The sequence below is a fragment of the Cupressus sempervirens genome, chromosome 9, assembly GCF_028749045.1.
Source record: "Cupressus sempervirens isolate cs-2001-9-10 chromosome 9, ASM2874904v1, whole genome shotgun sequence".
Lineage (NCBI taxonomy): Eukaryota > Viridiplantae > Streptophyta > Pinopsida > Cupressales > Cupressaceae > Cupressus > Cupressus sempervirens.
In genome coordinates this window covers 563576210-563600655 of record NC_143126.1, presented here as the reverse complement: position 1 = coordinate 563600655, position 24446 = coordinate 563576210, and the positions used below count along the sequence as shown (strand labels likewise).

At 35.7% G+C, this 24446-nt stretch overlaps 1 protein-coding gene across 1 annotated transcript in view; it reads left to right on the top strand.

Moving 5' to 3' along the window:
- Nucleotides 1–11300, top strand: part of LOC149539898 (wiskott-aldrich syndrome family protein, putative (DUF1118)) — a 52490-nt gene extending 41190 nt beyond the window's left edge. The window contains exon 2 of the mRNA XM_089801119.1: nucleotides 10719–11300. Coding sequence (XP_089657245.1) covers nucleotides 10719–11147 — 429 coding nt within the window. The 3' untranslated portion in view covers nucleotides 11148–11300. The remainder of the gene's footprint in view (nucleotides 1–10718) is intronic.
- Nucleotides 11301–24446: the final 13146 nt, after the last annotated feature.

Sequence of the window (24446 nt, the reverse complement as noted above, 5' to 3'; positions counted from 1 at the left end):
ACAGTCCTTACACTGCCATTATCATTCTTCTCTCTCTCCTATGCTACCGTTTCCCAAACAAATTTTAAACTGCACCCTGCCAATTTGTTGGAAGCTTGAAGCCCATTTGACAAAGCATCTGCATCCCCATTACATTCTCTAAAGACATGACTCACTTGGTAATCTTCAAAACTTTCCAACTCCTCTTTGATAGCCTTTACATAATTTTCCAGATGCCAAGCATGAATCCTGTTGAAATGAATAGTTTCTACCACCGCTAAAGAGTCACCTTTTAAATGAAGCTTCAACACCCCTAATGTTTTGCACATTTTACAGCCAACAAAGCTGCCTTCATCTCCGTATTATTATTCGTTACATCCATTAATTAGAGCCCTCTAAAGGTTAAAGTCTCCTCTGACTAGTTTCTTATAATAACACCAGCCCTTGATGGGCTAGGGTTCCCCTTTGGAGCACCATCAAAATTTTCTTTGATCCATCCATCATTTGGTGCTATCCATGAAATTGCTCTTCTGTTTTCATCAATATGGTTATCTTGCTTCCCACTCCCAGCTTGCTTTATTTGAATGCTAGGCCATAGCTTCTAAATTACTCCATCTTCTTTTGTGAATTCTACTTTTGTAGATCCATTCCTATATGAAGCTGCACTCATAACCTCCTCAATAGAATGATCAATTCTTCAAAGCAATCTTTCAGTTGATTTCACCTTATCTTGAAGAATGTGTCTATTTCTTTCTTTCCAAATCTTCCAAATCACAATGGAAGGAGTAATCATCTATAGATTAGATAGCAAAGAGCATTTTTTAGTTTGAGGCCAATTAACAAAGAATTCCTTTGAATTTGGCATCTATTGGCCCTGCCATCCCAATTTACCCTATACCATTTGCTAGCAAGTTGATGCCTCAGAACAATTCAAAAGTAAATGATCTACTGTCTCTTCATGCCTCTTCATGCTGATATCACATTGCATATCTAGTTGGGCTGTAAAAACCAATTCTTTTCCATCTTTTGCCAGTTAGAATCATTCCCTGCACCTCCAACTATGCAAATGCATCGGCCTTCAGAGTCAGTCCTTATGCCAACATAGATCACCCACCTCAAATTTTCAAGCCTACCTCTGGAGACCAACTCATAACCCAACTTGACTGCATACTTCCTTGAAGAAGACATGCACCAAAACACTTTATCATCTGGATCAATCATGCACACTTCATGCTTTTAAAAATGTTAATCAAAGTAGCCTGCGTTGTTCTATGACAGCCAATCAACTCTCTAATCCTTCCATCTACATTCCCTACTTAGCAGGCCTTGAACCTCAACCGTATAGTCCCTCACCCTGACTCCCCATCTTTCACACAGAATCCTCTTAAGATCTCCATCTAGTTCAACCTCATCTAGGACTGGATAACCATTCCAAGAATCTTCCCAAAACTTTTCCTTCCTACTATCCCCAACTTTCCAAGAGATATGGTCAGTTATCACATGCCTACAAGACAAAATGAAATTCCATATTGCTGACCCACTCAGAGGGTTCCTAATTGTTAAAATTCTTTCCACCTCACCAACATCTAAATATTTAGCTCTTAGGATTTTTACCCACAATTGCTTAGGGCTCTTATACAAATTCCATACCAGCTTTGCTCCAAGAGCAATATTCATAAAACTCCAATCCCTCAACCCTGATCCACCTTTCTCTTTTGGCTCGTGTATGCTCTCCCAAGCGAGCAAAGGAAGTTTATCCTCCTCCCTAGAGCCATTCCAAAAAAATTTCCTCATCTTTTGTTCCACAATTCTGATCACTTTTTTGGGAATATTCATGCACACGATGGAAAAAATCGAGATTGTAGACACCACAGATTTCAACATTAAGATGTGACTTGCAGAGGTCAACCAACAACCTTTCCATCCTTCCAACCTCTTCAAACAATTATCAACCAGTCCTTTCCACAATTCAGCTTTATTTCTGCCTTGGAGTAGAGGACTCCCCAAATATCTACTTGGTAAAGGACCATTTCAAATGTTGAGGATTCTATAGATAGTCCTTTGTTTACAGAGAGGGGTGTTGAAGAAGAAAATTTCAGACTTGCCAATTTATCTTTTGCTCCGAAACTTTGTCTTTTTCAAAACCCTATTTTTTCTTTTGGAAGCTTCACTAAAAAGATGTCATCCACAAATTGAAGATGAGACACTGCCATTACCCCTTCTGCTACCTTAACCTCCTTCTAAGAACCATGGTCCCTTCACTGAGTAATCAACCTTCCCAATACCTTTGCCAATATAATAAATAAAAAGGGGGAGAGAGGCCCCCCCTATCTAATTCCTTTCTCCACCTCTAAAAACCCTTACAAGCTCCCATTAACCAACACCGAGAAGTGGGGAGTGGAGATACAACTATTGACCCAATTCACCTAGCACTAATCGAAACCAAACCTTTCTAAAGCTTTCAAAAGAAATCCCCTGTCCACTTCATCATATGCCCTTTTAATGTCAAGTTTAACCATCATTTTCTCCAACTTCTTTAAGCGAATAGAGTGGATCATCTCATGAGCTATGATCACCCCATAAATTGAATGACCAAGGGAGAAGCCACTTTGTTCAATTGAAATCACATCATTCAAAGCTAGCTTCAATCTATTCTAAATAACCTTTGAGATGATCTTATACATAGTGTTACAGAGGGCAATGGGCCTAAAATCCTCAAGTGTACTACCTCATCCTTCTTAGGGACTAGGGCAATGAAAGTGTTATTCAAGTTCTTCAGCACAAAACCACCACCTCGTGACTCCTCTACCACTTCCCATATATCTCTTGCAAATAACTCCCAAAAGGCCCAGGAAAACAAAGTCATAAAGCCATCTAGAGCAGGCGCTTTATCTTTACCCTAACCCATAGAGCCTTTTGGAGTTTCGCCATAGGGACCTTTCCCATCCATTTCATCCACTAGTTCCTTCAATCCTTTCCTTTTAAGAAAGGCCACCGCTTCCCCCATAATCTCCTTTACATCCTGGAGTAGCTTACCTGCCTCATTTTCTATAGATTTGTTTTTTTTATGAGCTCTTCTCATCTTCACCGAATTATGAAAAAACTTTGTATTTCGATCTCCATCACGTAGCCATGTCTCCCTTGATTTCTATGTCCAAAAAGTCTCTTCCCTAGCTAGCACCTTTGCACATTCCTCGTTGAGGACTTTCTCCTCAAAATCCTCTTTCGGCATCCCATTCCTGATCATCTTATCATTTAATTTCTTCAAGGATTCTTCCAACTTTAGTTTCTAGTGAAAAATATTATGAATATGCTCCCTATTCCACACTTTCAACTTCTCTTTTAGATACTACAACTTTTTAAAGAGGATAAAACTAAAAGCCTTATTACCCTAAAAACGTGGAGTAGAAGACCACCAATCCTTAATTAACTCTTGAAAGCCTTTTGCTCTCAATCACATAGCTTCAAACTTGAATGGGCATCTATTAGAAGAAGAATCCTCCTGCAAACGAAGACCTATCGGAAAATGATCCGATCCATGGATTGGAAAGATATTAGCCTCCCAAGTCCAATGTGAACTAGCCTAGTACCCTGCAAGTAAGAATCTATCCAATTTCTTTGCAATATTAACAATTCCAACTCGTCTATTTGTCCATGTAAATTTGTCTCTTTTGAAGGGGATCTCAAACAAGCCATTACCAATCACAAAATTATTAAAATTAACTTGACTTGAGGATCTGCAACCCTTGCTTCCCCTTTTTTCCAAAGAATTTAGGATAACATTAAAATCACTACCCAAGACCATAATTTCCTCACCTAACACCTGTAGCAACCCTGAAAGAGAATGCCAAAGAGCTCTTTTTTGGTGATCCTGAGTAGGTCCATATACATTGTCCACATTAAACTGCGCTCCCAATTGCTTTGATCCCACCTTCAGCCATTGCCATTGTTGCTCCTGTGCATCCCAACCACATTAACCAAATCTTTCTTCCACATAAAACCTAGACCCTTTGAGGCCCCTTGAGCTGCCATCCATGAATACTTCCATGTATTGAATCTCTTACACATAATATATCAGTCCTCTGGCTTGATCTTTGTTTCTTGCAAAAGAACCACATCCGGCCTCACTTGATCAAAATCGTGCTTGATCAAGCGAATCTTGTCAGGGGCGTTGCAACCCTTGACATTTCACAATAGTAACTTCATCTCTTTTGGGAAGAGACATAGCCTCTTCCCTATCTCAGTTTACTCTGACCCTTCGTACTTCCCACCAATTGGATCAAAGATTTAATCGGATTACATCCTTTCTTCTGTTCTCCCACCTTGATCTTCATATCATTCACATTAGTTTGTGACAAAGTTCTCTTTTCATGTAGCACCACATCTCCTGTCATGCCCAGAAAATCCTCCTCTAGTTCTTTCTCCATCTCCATCTTTGAGTGCGATTCCACTAAATCCCCACTAGAGTCTCTTACTGAATTGAAAGAGTCCTCTAGATTTCTGATTGGAGATATTTCTATATCTCTAACATGAACATCCTCTTGCTAGCCATCATTTTCCAATTACTCTTGATCCCATCCATCTCTATAACTAGAGCTCATCTTAACCTCCTCCGACTTCTCCATCCTGCCCGATAGTCTTCTGATTTACTTCGATCATCCTCAAGAACTCCCTTCTCATTTGGGGTTCTCAACATGCTTACCATTGTACCAGCCTCCATTTGGGCTTGACCCACCATCATGTCCATTATATTTTGTCCGAGGTTAGCTAAGTCCACCCCTCTAAATCCTTCCCCCATTACATTTGCATCCTCCTACATTTTCTCCCTTTCATCTATCCTAACCATTGAAGCTTCCCTAGATTCTAAAGAGGCAATCAACATATCCTACATCTTGCACTTCATTTCATCCAACCAGGGGTCCCTCTTTTCACAATCTGTCTCCAAGTTCCCTTTGTTCACAATAGCACACTCCCATTCGGATGCCATCTCTAACTGATCTTTGCAAAATACATCCTTTTGATATGAAAGAGTTTCTGAGAGATCTATTGCTCTCAGCACTAGCTTATCATCTTGCAACTCTTTCCCTTTCCCAAGATGATCACAAACATTTGTTGTTGGTAAAAACTATATTATAGCCGAAAAGATTAATTAGTGTCCGAAAGGTTGCGTGATGGTTGAGTCACCCCTTTGGGAGATATATGTACATTGTCCGGATGGAATTATGAATCATCATCGTAATCGAAATCACATATCTACTTATATGAATAAAGTATCTTGTTCTGTGTTACTTTCTATTCTCTTAATGCGATAAACATTTGTTTACCTTGTACTAGAGGTAGTGGGATCTGATGCAGTGGTCACAATAGATGATGCATTACTGGCCACTAGTGAGGGTACTGCAGCTCAAGACTTAAGTGAGCATGACTTGAGTGGGTACTTGGGTAGGAGATTTAGTATTAGACTGGTAATACGAACATCTGCCACTATATCACCCATGACAGAAGTACCTCAAGCGGTGGATCCCCCAGCCCCACCAGAGGAGAGTCATCCTACCGTTGAAATGGAGCCACCACCACCCCCACCTCTGATAGGGAGTATCGCGGAGAGGATGTTAGAAGCAATAGAGGCAACGATGGCCACAGAGTACCCCACACCATCTGACCCCTCGATAGCTATAGGGGAGGAGGATGTCAAGACGTACCTAGCAGACGTAGTGACTCGAGGTCGTCGAGTAGTAGTTTCAACACAGAGACGTGCTTTGGAGGTGGTGGTGCGGGAGTTAGAGCAGGTGTTGTCATTCATGCGGGTTGGTTATCTAGTAGCCTTCTCAGTATGTTTCGAGGCGAGAGGATAGCTAAACATAGAGACCCCAGAGATGTGGTAGGAATGGACTACTATGGAGCTTGTAGTGTAAGTAGAGTTGAGCACTTGACTCGAGAGATAGTATAGGTGTATCGAGAGGCATACTATGCTCTACGTAGGAGTGAGGCAGATCAAGCAACAGTAGCGAGGGCTCGGGAGAAGACAACTACCAGATTAGCTTCAGTAGAAGCCAATTTGACTGCACAGTAGGCAGCGTGGGAGGAGTGGGCAGCACTTATTGTTGAGATAGAGTCAGAGAAGGCAACATTTGTATCTCAGTTGGGGGATGCGAAGAGGGAGTCAAATGCGAAGGAGGTGGAGCTCCGAAACATTGCTAACATGATGAAGAGAGCATTAGAACTTCAGATGCAAGCTAAGGTGAATTTGGATGCCCGAACGCAACAAGTACACGAGTTGCAGGCACAATTGAATGAGTTATGGGCATAGAGGACATCTATTACACTAGCCCTACCAGGGATGCACCCCTCTTCTTCTTAGTTTGTTTTGAGTCTTGATGTACTTAGTGATGTAGTTGTCTCTATTTTGTCATCCGGAGATGACTTTTCTTTTGGGGGGATGATGTTGCTGGTAAAAACTATATTATATCCGACGGGATTAGTTAGAGTCTGGAAGGTTGCGTGACAGTTTAGTCACCCCTTCAGGAGATATATATACATTGTCTGAATGGAATTATAAATCATCATTGTAATCACAATTGCATATTTGCTTATATGAATAAAATATCTTGTTCTGTGTTACATTCTGTTCTCTAAATACGATAAACTTTCGTTTACCCCGTACAATAAACAACATCTGAGTCGTGATCCTCGTTTAAGCAGTTAGCACACACCAACAACTCTTCCTCTATAGAAAGGGCTTGTCTCCAAACACCTTCCGAAGAATGTATTTCTACCATGCCTGATAATGGGTGGCATGCATTGCACTGATTGCATAAATGGGAGAACATTTGTAAAGAAACTTTGTCAACCATCTCTACAACTCTTATATATGATCCTAATTTGTTCCCTATGAGCTGATAAGAATCATCATTCCAATATTCTTGAGGCAGATTGCACAGCCCTATCCATATAGGATATGTCTAAATAACCTCCTTGGTGGGATCAAAATTTGGTTCGCATCGCTTTATATAGAAGGCCTTTCCCTCCAAAAAGTAAGGGCCACTATTCATAGTCAAATCCCTATCATGAGCATTGTCAATTGTAACCATACAAATTTTCCAAGGTTTTGAAACCTCTGACATGTCTCCAATTCTGATCACACTAGTTCTTCATCTTCCAAACAGCTAGCCATTCCCTACCCTGTTTAAGGAAAAAAGCATGGCTTTTTCAAAAAGCTTATTGTTTTTATCCATGATTGATTTGCAACCTTTATGCCACTAACAATGCATCTCACCTCCAAGGGTTCTATGATTGTTTTTGCCATCTGTTTTTCAACAACCTTGGGCCTTCAGAATTTTTGTGCCACTGAGCTAAAATCTACCCGACCGCCCAGATTAGTTGAAAAAAATCGTTGCATCGGATGTTGCTTTTGTTGATCGTTCCGATCTCTCCCATCCCCGTTCTGAGCATTTCTTGGTCCATTTGTTTATTTCCCCCTATTCTTCCTTGGAAAACCTTTCCATCTTATAGATGGACAAACATTTTGATTTGAAAAAGGCCATTGTGGCTTCCACTGATTTGCATAGATAAAACCATGATGCCTTTGAAAAGAACCCCTACCCTCCTCCTGGTAAGCCATCTTGTAAGCACCTCAAAATGATCTGCCATAGCCTTGCTTGAACCCTAAACCTTGACGAATGCTTGATTTTGATCGGCAATTGATTTATTTACATATCGTTATTGTTATTATCACTTATTGGCTTTCCTAGGCTTATGAGACTTTTTATAGCATTCTAAATCAAATGAAGCAAGGAAATTGTGACAAGGATCTTGCATTTGCATTTCTATAACAAAGAGGGGGAACACAATAAATACCCCTCTTCATATGTTTGTCTATGCTCTTAATACGAAGTGTTATGCACTTAGACTTGGCCAAATACTTTCTTTTGAGGATGATGAGATTGTGGAGGGGTCTATGGCAGCCCATTGTAAAACATATAGCATAGTAGATGCAACCATTCTTAGAGAGAAATGGCTTTAGTTTTATGATCTTTAAGGTCCTACTTTCAACAAACTAAGACTAAGACAGATGAGGCCACTATTGCACCAAAAACCCCTATTCGATGTTGGTAATTTCATGGGAAGAACACAACAAAATTGGAACAACTTGCTTCTTGTTTACTCTACAGATTGCTAGTTCCTCTGATTGTAGAGAGGAATTTATCCACCTATAGCTTCATTGACTCCATTAAAACAAAAAAACTTGCCACAAAATTATTAGAATATTGTAATGTTTCTTAGTGGCCATCATAGTCTTTAGTTTATTAGTTAGTTTCTATTTTTGTCTTTAGTTCATAATTTTTTTCATAATAGACATATCATCTTTGTAAATGTATATAAGGACCTTTCATCTCCTCTATTTAATGCAACATCGATTTATCATAACGTGATATCCGAATGGGTCTATAAGATTTCATAAAATTTGGCAATCTTTTAAAGAAAAATTGAAGCCTCTTCTGATTTGGAATTTTTTTCCAAAAACTTGTTTTTTGATTTTTTAAAAAATGAAAACCATAGGAGGTATTTTATGAAAATTTTGTGGTTTGCCTTTGAAACTTTTGCTGAAAATTGCAAGTCTGGTCAAGGGTTTGGATTGTGCAATTTCCTGGTTTGAGCAAAAGTCTAATTTTTTAGGGTTGCATGTACTTGCATGTTCTTTTTGTGAGTTGCATGTTGCTTCCATATGTTTTTTACCACACGAAGTCTCGTGTTTTGCTACACAGAGGTTTTTTTTGATGGGTTTTCATAATGTTTCCCCTTCAAAAATTCTGATGTGTTTTCATAATATTTCCCTTTCAAAAATCTCTAGTGGGTTTTAATAATTGCCCCTTATAAAATTTTCGTTTTGGACTTTAATTTTTTCCTCAAAAATTAAGGGTTTACTCTTGCCAGAGAGGGCTCTTTGGTTTAAAGAAAAGTTTTACCAGTTTTCCTTAAAAATGATGTTTTATATGCCGATCCATGTCTTGGATTTTGTGCCAGCTATCTATTTTTTTTTCGATTTTTTCCTCAAAAATCATTTCCAGATTTTGTAATTTGTAAAGTGTGCTTTGTAAGTTTTTACCATTTTTTTCCCCCCAAAAATGATTTGTAATTCTTGGGTTTGAAAATTTTTCTTCAAAAATTGTGACTTGTTGCAGTCTGTTTAGGGGTGTCATGCTGTTTTGCAAAAGTTTGAAGGTTTTACCAATTTTTCCTCAAAATCGTGGCAGTTGTTCTCAGTGTGTGTCTCTGACTATAGGGAGAGAGAGCTCTTTTATCCAACATCAGATTTGACGTGTTGTGCTGACTTTTTTATCAGCAGTTCTGTAGGTTTTGGGAGTTTAGTGGCATACTCATCTCAGTGGTAGAGTTGCAGAGCATTTTGAAGAAGGGGGCAGCCTTCTCTATTTTTTCTGGATAAACTTTGGCTACTCTTGACCTAATACCTTCTGCAGATCCAAGGAGAATCTCAGTGGTAGGAGAATGTTCTGAAGAATTTATGACCACAAGACGTAGAGTATTTTGCAGGGTAGTTAGACGATGACCATTAAGGGAGAGGATTACAATATCGTAATATTTCTTTAATGATCTTCTTTGTTAGTCTTTAGTTTATTAGGTAGTTTCTATTTTTGTCTTTAGTTCACAATTGTTTCATAATTGAAACATCGTCTTTGTGGATATATATAAGGCGCTTTCACATCGATTTACCATAACAGAAATGAGTGGAAAAAACTACTTGCAATTCATACTTCCTTGAGACTTTAAGATTGACAAACTACTAAATATTGGCAAAGTTCAGCAATACATTTTGATGTTGATCCTGAAGATGTTAGGTAGATTGACGTGGAGGAGTACAACTAGGAATGACTAAGCTACCATTAGATGATCCACTTCAGAGAGTGACAGTGATACAAATGGTTCTGAACCTTTGGAAATCGATAGGTTCATTGATTCTTGTATTTGGAAGCTTGAAACTTAGAGATACTTCAACAGTTTAACTTATTCTTAAAATATGAAGTTGATCAAAAGACTAATATACTTAATTAATAGTCAATATTGCTGGCATGAATGCTGTGATTAATTTTTATTGTTGTTCAATGTTTATTGTTTATGCTACCGGTATACTGTTGTTATGCTACTGAAGTTTATACTGCTGTTACACTGCTGGTGTCATGGTTTATTCACACACACATACTGCTGGAATGAATGCCATGATTAATTTTATTGTTGTTCAATGTTTATTGTTTATGCTACTGTTATACTTTTGTTATACTGCTGGTGTCATGGTTTATTCACATGTGTGCATACACACAGACACATTAAGGAGTCATATATTAGTGGTCTCTGTGTCCCCCAAAAATGGCCATTGAACTGCCATCTTTGAGACGTGCTCCATGCCATCTCCCTTTCCCCATCCCCAGAACGCCATGGAACATAATAATTTCAGTTATGCATATATATTTTCCTCCAGCTGCTTGCAAACAGCATCAGAGGGAAAAAGAACTTAGGCATTTATGCCTTATTTCAATGGCTAAGTTTTCTTAAGCAGATATATTTGCATATGCAAATTAAGCTACAATGTTGAATGGAATGTTTAATATGATTAAACTTTATACATGTTCCAGTATAACTGCAAATTGAGGAATTGTCAGAGATCAACATTTCTGTTGCTTTATTTCGGTTTTTGTTGTTGGAAACCACAATGATATATGCAGGTTAAAGTTCTACCACTGGGAGATAAAGCTGCAGTTCTAAGATCAAAGAATAATGGCGAAGCTTCATCTGTAAAATTGCTGACAAGAGTGGAACAGCTGAGGTTGCTATCAAAAGCAGAAAAGGCAGGCCTTTTATCTGCTGCTGAAAACTTTGGGTTTTCTCTTTCTTCAATAGAAAAACTGGGCCTTCTTTCAAAAGCAGAGGAGCTGGGAATACTTTCTGCAGCAACCGATCCTAACACACCTGGAACGCTTCTAAATCTAGCAATAGTTCTTCTACTTGCAGGCCCGTTATGTGTGTATTTTGTTCCTGAGGATTCTATTTGGCAAATAGGTTTGCAAACAGTAGTAGCTTTGCTCTCTGTTGTGGGTGGCCCTGCGGCATTTGCTGGATCAAATTTTGTAGCTATGTTGCAGAAATCAAGTTAAGAATTAAAATGTTCAATGATTCTTCACACATCCTTCTCCTGGTTGAACTTTGTATTTTTTGTTTTAGGAAATGACATATAAAGGATTTGAACCTTTTGTACTACTCAGAATCAAATAATTGATTTATACTAATATTCATTCTATTAAGAATCATTTGAAGTGTTCTTAATATTGGGCCCATGAATTGCCATTTATTAGTCAGTGATGATAGAAATGTACAAGCCCAAGATATGTTTTTCATTGAGTTCCTTGTCTGTCCTCTGTTTACTAGTATTATTTAATCCATAGACGTACCACTGGCAGAGTACTGGCCGAGTTGCAAAGACAGGCCTAGTTTTTAAGCTTTTACTGGCACCAAAAACTTTTTGAATTTTTGTTCGAGTACTTGCCGAGTTTTTCCCTGAGTGTTTGGTTAAAAACTCAGTTGTAGTTTTATAACAACACTTAAAGGCAAAATAGTCTTTCTTCACTTCACTTGTATTTTGGTGAGAGGGGGAAAATAGTCTTCCAATACCTTATACTCCAAACACTTGCAAACTGATTTCTATGGATTTGTGGTGATTTTTGAAGAAGATGGCATCAATGATTTGGAGAGTTAGGCTATGGAGGAGGGCGGAGGATTTAGTTTCACATTGGATACATTGAGTTGAATTAGTAGTCATTGCTAGTGCTAGGAGAAGCTAGAGGCTGGGCTACATCCAGGATGGAGGATAAGCCATAGACTAAAACATACTGAGCAAGGATGCACAATCATGCCCATTATAGACTTCTAGGACTAGACAGTCTACTTCTACCTCTCCCTTAGTTTTTACTAGAGCTAGGAATATGATTTATACAAATATAACATTTAAGTTATATTTCTATAAATACTGTCAAGATGTTTGAGATAGGTTTCTTAGGAGTTAAAATATAGATTATTGATTTTGTGGGTTTCAAAAAAATTTAGGCTTAGCCAAATTTCAAGATTTAGCATGTCTTCAACAGTGTTACCTATCACAATTTGTTCTGGCTGAGGTCAACTTGAAGCTTGAACAATGATTTTCTAACGACTCTTAAGTCTTTTTATATGAAATCACTTTGTTTCAATTTTATATTCCCGAGTCCTGACAGACTTAGCTCAACACTTGCTCACACCCAAGACAAACATCTTTTTAGCATGCCAAAATTGCTCAAACTCACTCTTGGACTATTTTGCTATGATGCATTTAGTTCTAATTTTATAGAAACTATTTACTATGATGTATTTACTTTTAGTTTTATAGAAACTAAGTACAATGATGTGTTTGCTTATAGATTTATTAAAACTATTTACTATTTTTCTTCTTGCCATCAACATTCTGCATGAGAATGTGATTTTGTACCCACTCTGCATTTTTTATATATATAAAATTTTCTTTATATTTTGTGTTCTCATTAATTAACTCATGGGATGCATCTTCTCATTGAATTTTATAAAAAAAATGTATATTTAATTAAACTTAAGATATTTTTTTTGGTTCTCGAGTTTTTTCCCTAATTTTTTTTTAAAAAACTGGCCGAATTTGTCCCAAGTTTTGTTTTGGGGCTTGGTGAGTTTTTGCCGAGTGAGTTTTCCATCTGTGATTTAATCCATCTACAAACATTTTTTGATCGATTTGTTATTAGCAAAGTTACATGAAGGTTAACTGGAATTTGACATCTTTTCAACTTCATGATGGGATATAGTTTGAGTTGAGATGTATTCACAATTTATGAAAAGTCCCTAGCAGGTTCATAGCTGCTGTTGTAGTACTTTTAACCACATCATTGCCAAATAGTATGCCACCCACTAAAAACGAGACTCTTAAAAGCTTTGTATGCATTTATCATGCTTTAATACAAAAAGAATATGCTCAGAGCATCATTATTTTATTTTATCTTTGTTGAAGTCCATAATGTAAGCTCCATCTCCTTATTGTAATGTTAGTTCATTACGAGTTGTCACCTTCATCTCCATATATTTTTTATGAATGCAAAGTTCACTACATTTATTACATACTCTTAATGAATTGAATGGTTGCTTTTTTAATCATTCATATTTTCTTCGGAGTCAAGCAAATATGTAATTAGAATTAGTTTTCAAGTATTATTATTTTGGGTACATTAATGTAAATTTACCTTACATGCCATCAAATTTCTAATGTATATAGGTTCAGCTTTTTTGTTTTTATTTAGGGCATTTTAGGAGTTTTGTGAAATATAAGCTCACCATAATATTCAAAGGGTCTAAAATATTTAGTTTTGACTTTTGTTTAGTTCAAATTGAATATATAGAGACTAAATATTGAGAATTTTAAAGTTGGCTTTTGTTTTGTTTAGTGAAAGCTCACTATTTTAAGTATTTTAATTTCGGCAAGGTTAAAAAATATGAGTTCACCATTGTAAATCAGCTAATCAAAAGCATAAAGATTGGCATTTCATCTGAAATTCTTATATTCTCAAAAGAAATGAGTTCATTAAATTTAAAGCATTTCATTTGAAAGTCTTATATTTTACTCTAGTTGAAGTTGTAAAACATGAAATATAAGGTTGGAGTTATAGGTTTCAACTTAATTTTTTTTAAGGTTATGGTGCCTTGAGTGTAAACCATGCGTAAGATTGTATACTTTTTGTGTTGTCATTCAATGCTTGCACATCAAGGTGTCCCTTCTCCTTTACAAGTGTGTGTTAAATCTTATGGCACCTCTTTTTTTTGGCGCCAATGTATATTTTTCTAAGCTTGCTAATGGTCTTTATGATCCTTGGATGCATAGGTGTCCCTATACTTTTCTAGGCATCTGTGAAATCTCCTAAACTTAGTAGCACTATTTGTGATTGTGAACATGTAGTTGTTTTCTTATTATGTAATTCTATGAATTCCTAAGACCTTTTATTATTCTTGATAGTCTTTCACTCTGGTCATTTTTATTCTCTTGCTAGTACTCTTTGCAATACACACACACTCATCAACCCTTTGTGAACACCATTGAATGCCATGTTGAACCTTTAACTATCATGTCCACTATTATATCTTCTTGATTCTCACTTAGTACCATACTATCTTGTTAGCTACATACATGAATTGACTTTTAGTAGGATATCCCCATACCACCTCATCAAAATTACCATCATGTCACCTTATTGACCCCCTGAACACAATTGGCACCATGTAAACAACACCCAATGACTGCCTCTCCCCAATTATCATTGCAACATTATCCTTCCTCCAATTAGGAGAGAGTTGAATAGAGCATAAAATTTGGTTCATAACTTCATTTCAATGCAATCTTTTCATTTGGCATAGAATTTTAATATTGTATCAATATATTGTCATTCTTTATAATTTTTTGTTCAATTGCATGCTCATTGCGAGGCTATAAGAATGTGATTAGGGCCTTTGTAAACATAACATGTGCCACTAATTTTTTTCAAGAGGTTCTTTACATTGTTGCAATTAAGCTCTCTCTTATTTAGTTGCAACTTTGCATTTTTGTTTGCTTGTGATGGATCAACTACTAATATTTATAATGACAAATTATATCTATTTTACATGAAAGATTTGGGGATGGTGAGTGTTAGTGGAAGTTCAAAAAGAAAGGCGAGTTTGAGTAAAAAAAGAGTGGGAAACAGGTGTGTGAAGCAAAATCATGTTAATGACAAAGGGAATGCAACACAATGTGGGCTTGGTTGGCAATTATGATGTTATTGGTCTGGTGGGTGGGAGCTATTAGATGATGGGTAGGTTTTGAAGATGAGAAGGCTTACAAGGTACCTTGATAACTTGGAGTATGTTATTGGGTTCCTCATGTGAAGAAAACATCCCTAGCATTTGTGGAGTTGGTATAATGCTTAAGCTCTTGTCAAGAATATTTTCTCTAAGACAATTCCAATGTGGGATACTTTTCATGGTGCTGAATCTTATTGTAGAAGCTCTTCTGCATTGGTCCAATGTGTCTCAAATCCTAGTATTGGTGAGTTGTTTCCATCCCTAATATTATCAATGATAACTATGATGTGTAAATTTTTGGGCCCTAGACCAAATATTTATTTGGTTAGGGCTTTGGCCCTTAATACATAGAAAATTAAGGTAGGTTAATGCCTTAGCCGTCGAAAATGCTTCTTATCTTTTTCTCTTTCCTATGAGAAAGATTTGTGGAAAATTCTTTCTGGAGGGCCTTGGCTAATAAGAAAATCCACTTTTGCTATGAAAACATGGTAACCAGATTTGGATTCTATAAATGGTTGTTTAATATGGTTGTAGTCTGGGTGATACTTCCTGAGCTTCCTATGGAATTTTGGGATGAAGTTTTAAAGGGTATTACAAGTACTTTTGGTAAGCTATTGACTATTGATAAAATGACTATATCCGAAAGGTGCTTAGTGCAATAATCTTTATTAGTGAAATAATCTAATGCTTTGATAAATCTTATAATCTAGTGACTATATCCGAAAGGTTCTTAGTGCAATAATCTAATGTTTTAATAAATCTTATGTCTAAGTTTAGTGAGTGGGAAATAAGTTGTAGAGTTTGAATCTATCTATTTTTTAGTTTTTTGTATGAAAAAGACAGGCCACTAGGCTATTTCCTAAGAAATCACACCTGAAGCTATTGAAAAAGATGGATCCTCTAGTAAGGATCCTATTCTTATAATGCAAATTTATGAGATAGTGAAAGATGCATTCAAGTACTCAAAGATGCTCACAACACACTCTCCTTTGATGGCGGATCTTGATCATGTGAAAGAGACATTAATGGAAGTGGGGGCTCCCCAAGCTTCATTGTCGTGTTATATTATAAAGGTTTCTTCCTCCTCTATAACATACGACTTTCACAGATTGAACCTTTGAAGACCAAGGAGGGGGCTCTTGAGGGTTATGAGAATAGTCCCATGAAGACTTTGGAGGTAGAAGTAGAAGATAACCTTTTTATTCATTCTCCTTATCTCTCAAGAGAGAAAGGAGGATGATGAATCTAAGGGAGGTAAAATGAGGGCCCTAGGTGTGACTCCTTTTATAATGGCCAAAACTAGGGAAAACAAAACCCAAAGATGTTCACCCCATCTCAAGAAGTGGTCAAAAGTAATTGATAAAATTAAAACTATGGATTATAGCCTTTGGTAGAGGAATGCCAATGCTCTGATAAAATAAGGAAAAATGAAAGTAAATTGGAGATTGTTGAGGGGTTCCAAGAAACTCTTTTTTATATGTTTTCTATGAGCACCATTTCAAATACTTTTCCAATGCACAATTGGGAGGAAGGTGACCCAATAGGCTCAAGTAAGGCTTAATTACTAAGTGAGTGCAATGATCTTTTGTGATCATGATAAAGAATGAAATGGATTCAACCAAAAATGGCCAAATGACACAAGATAAAAGACTAAATTAACAAATATAAGCACTTTTAAAAAATACAAACTAGTGAAAAATAGACATGAAGCTACAATGACTTGAAACCAAAATCTGGAAGTAGCACTAATCTATTATATGAATATGAGGTTGGTTTTCTAGGTGAAAAAAACCTTAGGCCTTTTGTTCCTAGAAACAAAAATCATGGAGAATTTTGTTTCCATATATTTTGCCAAAACATTGATAGTAAATTATATGTGGATCCCAAACTTTTTAATGAAGTTGCGATAGCTATGCCACCCATACCTACACACACGAATACAATAAAAAGGTTGTGGAAAGAGGTTTTCCTTGGTCAAACGTCTATTTAGGAATCAATCTTATAAAACAACAAGTAAGGTAAAATTGAAGTTAAATATTAGATCTACCTTGCCAATACCTTCATGAATGGATATCAAGATCGCACATATTCAATATGATGCTTGTATGTTACTTGAATGGTAGTTGTTGACCTTGGAATGTAGAAAAGAATCAATGATACCTTCACACATGCATGAATCTATGAACACCACTCCTAGATATTCAATGTTGTAATGCTTGATTAAATGCTTGCTATAGAGGAAGAATGCACACAGATGGACAAGGGATCTTCTTGCTTTCTTGAAAAATCCTATACTTTGTTGTCATGGGAGAGAACTTTTACAATGGATAAGATTGGCTTCAAAATGCCTTGGATGCTTGGAGAGATAATAGATCTTGGAAGCTTGCCTTCAAATCTTTGAGAATGCTTGATTATCTTGATTATGGTTGCCAAAATGAGGAGAAATAGGGTGTTTGTTAGATAACAAGTTATCCTTTTCTTGAAAATGTTCTTAGCCTCAACTCTTTGCACAAAACTAAAGGAACACATTGATACCAACAAAATGGGTCTAGATAGGTGTTCTATCAAAGACCCTTGAATTTTAAGGGTACAACATCCCTCTAGAATAATTTTCAATCTATTCTAGTCCTATAACTAACTTAAAGGTATGCTCTTAACCCAAGAGCAATAGAGGAAGAACCAAGTAACCTATAACTATAGGATACTTAGGCAGATTTTAGGACTATCTCTAAACTACTAGCTACTTCTACATGCATATAAACTAACTAAATGCAAACAAAATAAAAAATGGAATGATTCCCAACCTAAATGGATCACAATCCATGTGAAAACCACTATCAATGACTTCCCAACTAGTTCACATTACAAGTCTCAAACAAACTAACAGGCCTAGCTCGACTGTAAGGTGACAATGAAAGAATCAAAGTGACAATAAGTCATGAGAACTACTTACCCCAATAAGCTATCAAGACTCAGACAATTCCCAACCCTTTCATAAATCAACCCTCTCTTTACAACTTTGAGTCTCACTCAATAGTCCCAACTACCAGGGGAAGATTGCACAGAAAACTACCAATCATATTTACTTCTCAAAAAGTTACATTTATATGCCCTCTAGAGCAGGCTAGTTACATTTCATGATTACCATACAAAGCATATACATGTTCTAAAAATAGGATTGACTGATCAATCATCTATGACAAAGCCTTAACCTATAAGGAGAATGCCAAATATGACCAAAATATAACAAAAAGAGAGGAAGAAGGGGTGACACTTGTCACATCTTGCATGGAGAATGTAACACTTTTGACAGAGCATTAATGCTTCTTTGAAGTTATGGATTTAGCTCCATAGGCCTTCATTACATCAGTTACATTCTTCAACTCCATGACACATGGAATGATGCTATTGTCAGCTTTGCTCAATACACTAGAACCAACTCTCTTACAATGAGAAAGAAGAGAAAGATATAGAAGAATGAGAAATCCTAGATCTAATCTATACATGACAAGTGTCCACTTGAGATCTAGTCATCCTGGTGATGCTACAAAGCATCTCTCATCTTTCCTCTTTCTGCTGATATACAATATTTATATATTTGAATCAAAATCAGGCCCTTTCCAAGCTTAGTCAAACCTTGGTTGACTCTTCTTGACACGCGACCTTCTGTGATTGGTTGCCTGATCCTTGTCACCAACTTTTTCATATTACACCTAGGTGCTTTGCCATGTCATTTCCATATGGCCTCATCTTGTTGCTTCTCATCTTTGATAGCTCTGGCTTGTAGTTGTACAAGATTTTGACACGTGGAGCCTTGGTCATATCTTCAGATGACATCTCAAGTCAGTTTTGATCCTTTTAATTTTTTTTTGGCCTGGAATGGATTTGAGTGTGGACGAGTGTCATTATTCTGGAGACTTTCTCTGAAAATTTTTGTCCTTCAACTTTTAGGCCCAAAACACGACTAGGGACATTCGATCTTTGTTGATCGAACAATGTGTAGCACTTGTTAAGGATACTGATGCCATAATAGATGTTATGTCAAGTATGCCACATGTCCTCTCTCTAGGGACTTTGTGAATAGAAGACAACTATTTCCCAAAATCGGCCCAAAATTCATTTGGAGTCGTTGATCTAAGTTTATCGAATGGTGGTTAGGCCTGAAATGGATTTGAGTGTGGAAATGTGTCACTATTTTGGAGACTTTCTCCAAAAAATTTGTCCTTCAACATTTAGGCCTGAAACACAACTAGGGCCATTCAATCTTAGCTTTGTTGGACAATCAAGATGAATTGATGGTCTAGGCTTGCAACTTACTAGGTGGAAGGAGATCTACGGCTTCCGCTACGCTATGAAGATTAAAGAGTTTGCATCTGGCTAAAGTGGTAAACCAAGGGCTCTTGGATTCAATTTCTTATTAACCACTTCACTTGGCTCACTGTGGGTCTGCTACCACGTGAATCTTTATGACTGGAGATTTGACTCTTCAATGCTTAGTCACACAAATCCTTACTTATATGATATTTGAATTTTCTTCCTCCTAACGTGGTTGATCAAGATTTGATTTGGACCATTGCTCATATCACATCAACGACCTGAAATGCAACACCAACTTTTGTCTATGCTTTCCATGATCTCTTCGTTCAATTCGTTTCTTCTTCATTACTCTAGCTCTAGATCTTCATGGAATCTTTTCTCCTAATGTACAAAGAACTGGTTCTTCACTTCAAGCAGGTTTTGAGCATGGATAGATGTATCAATAGAGCTCATTTAACTTTCTTCTCATCTTAGGAAAAGCTTGACACTTGCCCACCCATCCTAGAATCACCTAGCTAACTGATAGTGCTTGACTTGCCATATTTTTCATTGGATTACCATTCACTTAGGAGCTCAAAATTGGGAAGACCTAAAGTACACCAACAATTGCCTCAGACTTGGGTACTTAGGCATGATAATGTCTAAGTAGGTACCTGGATATCTCTGAGTTTTGGCAAAGGAATCAACAAAACACACACACACACACACACACCACTAAAAAACTACCTTACTTCTTTATTACAATTGGACACACAACCAAAATTGCAGAGATCAATGCCTTGTCCATTGAGTTGTAGAGTCTAGAATAGCACAAGGAGATGCATCTACAAATGGGTGGCGGGGAAGTAGGGAAGACAAAAAAAATGAAAGAAAACACACAAAGTAGGAAAGAAATGAGGTAAGCTAAAGCACACAACCTAGCCTAAAATTTGTATAGAGGCAGGAAGAATTCCCACCATAGAAATAGTGACATAAGGAAGTTACGTGAAACCATCAACTGGTTGAGAAAAGTAGGAGCCTTTCCTCCATAACCGATTTTGTTTTTCTAGTAGGGATTCTACTTGCATCAACATCATGGCAACTCGAAACCTCTAGGATAGTATGCAATAATTGACTGATTGCCCACTCAGGTCCAAACAACCATGCTTCATTATATATCACTTCTGTTAAATTTAGGATCTCTGCAAATGTAATAACATTGTTGTAATTCTATGTGTTTCAATTGCAGATTTCCAAGATATATAAATATATCTTCAAGAGGCATGTCTTGTGAAGAGACATGTCTCTATGGTTATATATATATATATATAAATTAATCATTAATTAAAAAATTATTAATTATAACATATCTATATTATATATAAATATATAATATATATATATCTATTAGAGTATGTATAATTAATGATTAACAATAACCATACAAGGATTAACTCTAGAACAGTTCAATCTGACAGAAGCTACAATTCAACACTCCCACTTAGCTCAGGAGGATTTTTATAGAATACATTATCATGATAATCTTAGAATTTCATATTAAAAAGACCTTAATATATATATATATATATATATATCTCACACTAGATACATTATCCTTTGATAATAAAGTCTCAACAGGAAGTCTATATCATAGGTGAGATCTTTTTATAGTAGACATCGCTTCAAAAAATGTGTTAGAACAACCATGCCAACAATAAAATGATATGTATATCAATTGTTTTCTACCATAGCTATGACTTAGATACAATTGAAGCTATCTCAATACTCCCTCTTTATTTTGGAAGATTGATATATAACATACTATGTTCTTGAGTATAAGGAGATATCATCTCACTATGATATCCCTAAAATGGCACATCAATATGAATTCATCAACACACATATGTAAATTAACATATGGAATTTACTTCAATATAGAGACTAGAATCCTCAATACTCCCTCTTAAGCAAAGGGAAATTGAAATAAGTTTAACTTACACAATAAGGTGTAATCATCATTATGTTTTAAACTAAGAGAGATAAAGAAAACATAATGGATTTTCATGGTGTCCGACGATCGCCCAAAAGACCCATGAAGGTTATCAATGTGTCTGGCAAAATTCGGCCTGAAGAACAAGGATAACCCAAACTTTAAAAAATAATGGGTTTTCATGGTGTCTGGCTATCACCCAAAAGACCCATGAAGGTTATCAATGTGTCTGGAAAAATTCGGCCTAAAAGATAACACCAAATTCAACCATTGTTTGAAAACAAAACAACTAAAATAAAGTCATCACTTTATAATAGGATCAAAACACACAAAAGGTCATCACCTTTATAAGAAAAGTCGTCACTTTTCACAATACAAGCTTGCAAGAAAAAATAATTTTATATTCATGAACATATATTTTAATAAATGCATTTACAACAAAGTCATATCAAATTTTACCTCTGAAGTACACAATTTCAACTTTGCAAGAGGCTTGGTAAAAATATCAGCACTTTGCTCATCTGTACTAATATAACTCATCCTTGTGATAAATGCACCAGTATCACAAGGTCACATGACATGGAGCATTTTCTAAAAGAGTAGATTTATCACTATATGCATATAATCATCAACCATATGATGTTAGTCAATAAGTGCATAAGAAACAATAATCATTAATCATGTCAAGTTTTACCTCTAAAGTGATATGATCTACTCCCTCTGAATAAAAATTTGATAGAATCATTTTCTTATTTGCTCCCTCTTAATCTGAAGCAATGTTAGATTTCCTCTTCATAATCTTAATCATAAAGGATGTTCACTTCTAGAGCCTACACAATAATCTTGGTGGCAAACGTCCCAACTTCCTTTTTCTGCAAGAACATCTTTAGATATAAAGGAAAAGATCAATGCAATTTAACTCTTATAGTACGTATAAGTTTATAACTGAGAAAGAGACTATAGTAAGTAGATAATTGTAATACTCAAGAGTAAGAATTACTTATCTTTCTATGACAATCCATAAATGTCAAATCATTAAATCTCCTCTCTAAAGATGGTTTCAAGTGGGAATTTGAACATTGTTTATTAAGTTTACCCCCCACAATGTGAAATTCCAACTTTTATATCATCGAGCAATTTTACGTACTCGGTACCTAGAGTATGATTATGCAACTCCCTCTTAATAAAGAAGGATATTCATAATCTCAATCATCAGGGATATTTGTTTCAAGATCCTCACTTTATCCAACTTGATCATCAGGGTCTTTGGAACTTTCACATTACATCAAATTTGAATACTTCTTTCTAATTTACAACTTGATCTTTTCATCCATAGACGCTCCAAACCTTAAGCTTAGTAGTATAAGTGAACACAAACTTGTCCACAAGGGGTAGACCCATTAAATCACATAGTTGCATGAAATTACAGTCCTCTTGACTGTTACAATCTATCGATCATTAAAGATTCTATCACAACACGATTTACTCCCTTTGAATCAATATGATCAAGATCACCAAAGATTTACTAAATCATATCATCTATCTGCTCCCTCTCTTTCAAGGTTGCTTGAAATATTAGCCTCCCTTTTTTTTTCTGAAATAACATTCTCGAAGGAAAAAAAGATCAAGGGACATAGCTTATATGTATAGAGATATATGTAAGAAAGATATTTCTTAGTATATAATAATCGAAAATAATTTTCTCTTGTAATTAAGGGATAATATCTTAGAGACAATACTTGATTCACTTTCATATATATTTTTAATTTCCATATATACATATTTCCTTATCAAAATAAATATGAAATCAAAAGACATATTTATGTATTACTAGAGATCACATATTTACGTTTATATTATCTCACCATACTATACAAATTAAAATGAATGATCATAATGATAAAATCAAAATTAATGTTATTATTCTAATAACAATTATATGTCCCTTTAAGTAATTACATATATATAATTCTTCATCATAGATATTCATAAAGGAATACAATAATGCTATGTTTCTAAATTAAATTAAATTAGATATGATGATATATACCAAACAAGTATAACGATACCTAATTTTACCTTTCTCCATCCACGATGACGTAAATGGAACTAATTATATTTCTCCATATGTGGGTGTTTCAAAAGAAGACCCTTCACCATATTTTGTAGCATGTTTACCAATTCTTTCAGAACTTAATGAAACTCATTTACTATGTTCTATCACATTGCTCCCCTTCACAATTTCTCCTTGCTTTACAAGAGCCTCAAGGCAAAATAGCTTCTACAACATAATTATATTTCTCATTAATATTTCCATGATTCATATTATAACTCATATTAATCATTATATAATTTCCAATATAGTATAGATCACATAAACATTTATTTTAAATAGATATTTAAATATATACATATATTGAATATATGTATATTTTGATCTATGCTTTTAGTATATTATTTCTCCATTTTATTATCAAGTATAACCATATCATATTAAACATGAGTAAATCTTTATACAATTATCAACAAAACATATCTTATGTTCTTTTCTATGCTATTTCCAAGGTTATTATATCTCCCCTTATTACATATTAATAATGTAAAGAATTTAAACAATGAAGAGAAAACTTACACCATACATACTTCATTTAGCTATACTTACCTTATGACTTGGTTGGGACATAGATAAGAGTAGAGTGTGACATGTCAATGATATTCCCTTTGAGCTTTATTTATTTATTTATTTATGTTTCTGTCTAATATAGGTATCTCCCCCATCGATCTTTGCTTAGCATTGATTACCAAGCATATAGTCCATTGGTAGTCCAGGTGGATCTTTTCTCTATATAAAATCCTAATATAATATTAATATTATGTGTAGTCTATTAGTTTTAATGCTTCCTCCTTCACCTTTCTTCATCAACAATTGTAGAGATCTGGGAATAGGCAGAATATTGACAATATCGACAATTCCTTCAAGCACGTTGGCAACATGGACCATGATGGGCCTTACATCCTTATCATCTTGAATACATCCGCTCATAGTGGTCACCTTTTTGACTACCTGCTCACGTGGAATAATTTTGTATTAATTCCCATGACATCTCGTGCCTCTGTTTGTATCCTTCGTAATGGCTTGATCGGATGAAAAAAATTATATTATGGATTTATTTTATTGCTTTGTCCAAATGTTCATGCAAGGCACTACATAGGAGTGATATCTTTTATTATTTTAAATGCCCATTATTAAATTAGAAGTTCGATAAGTGGTATTCATGCTGACGAATAT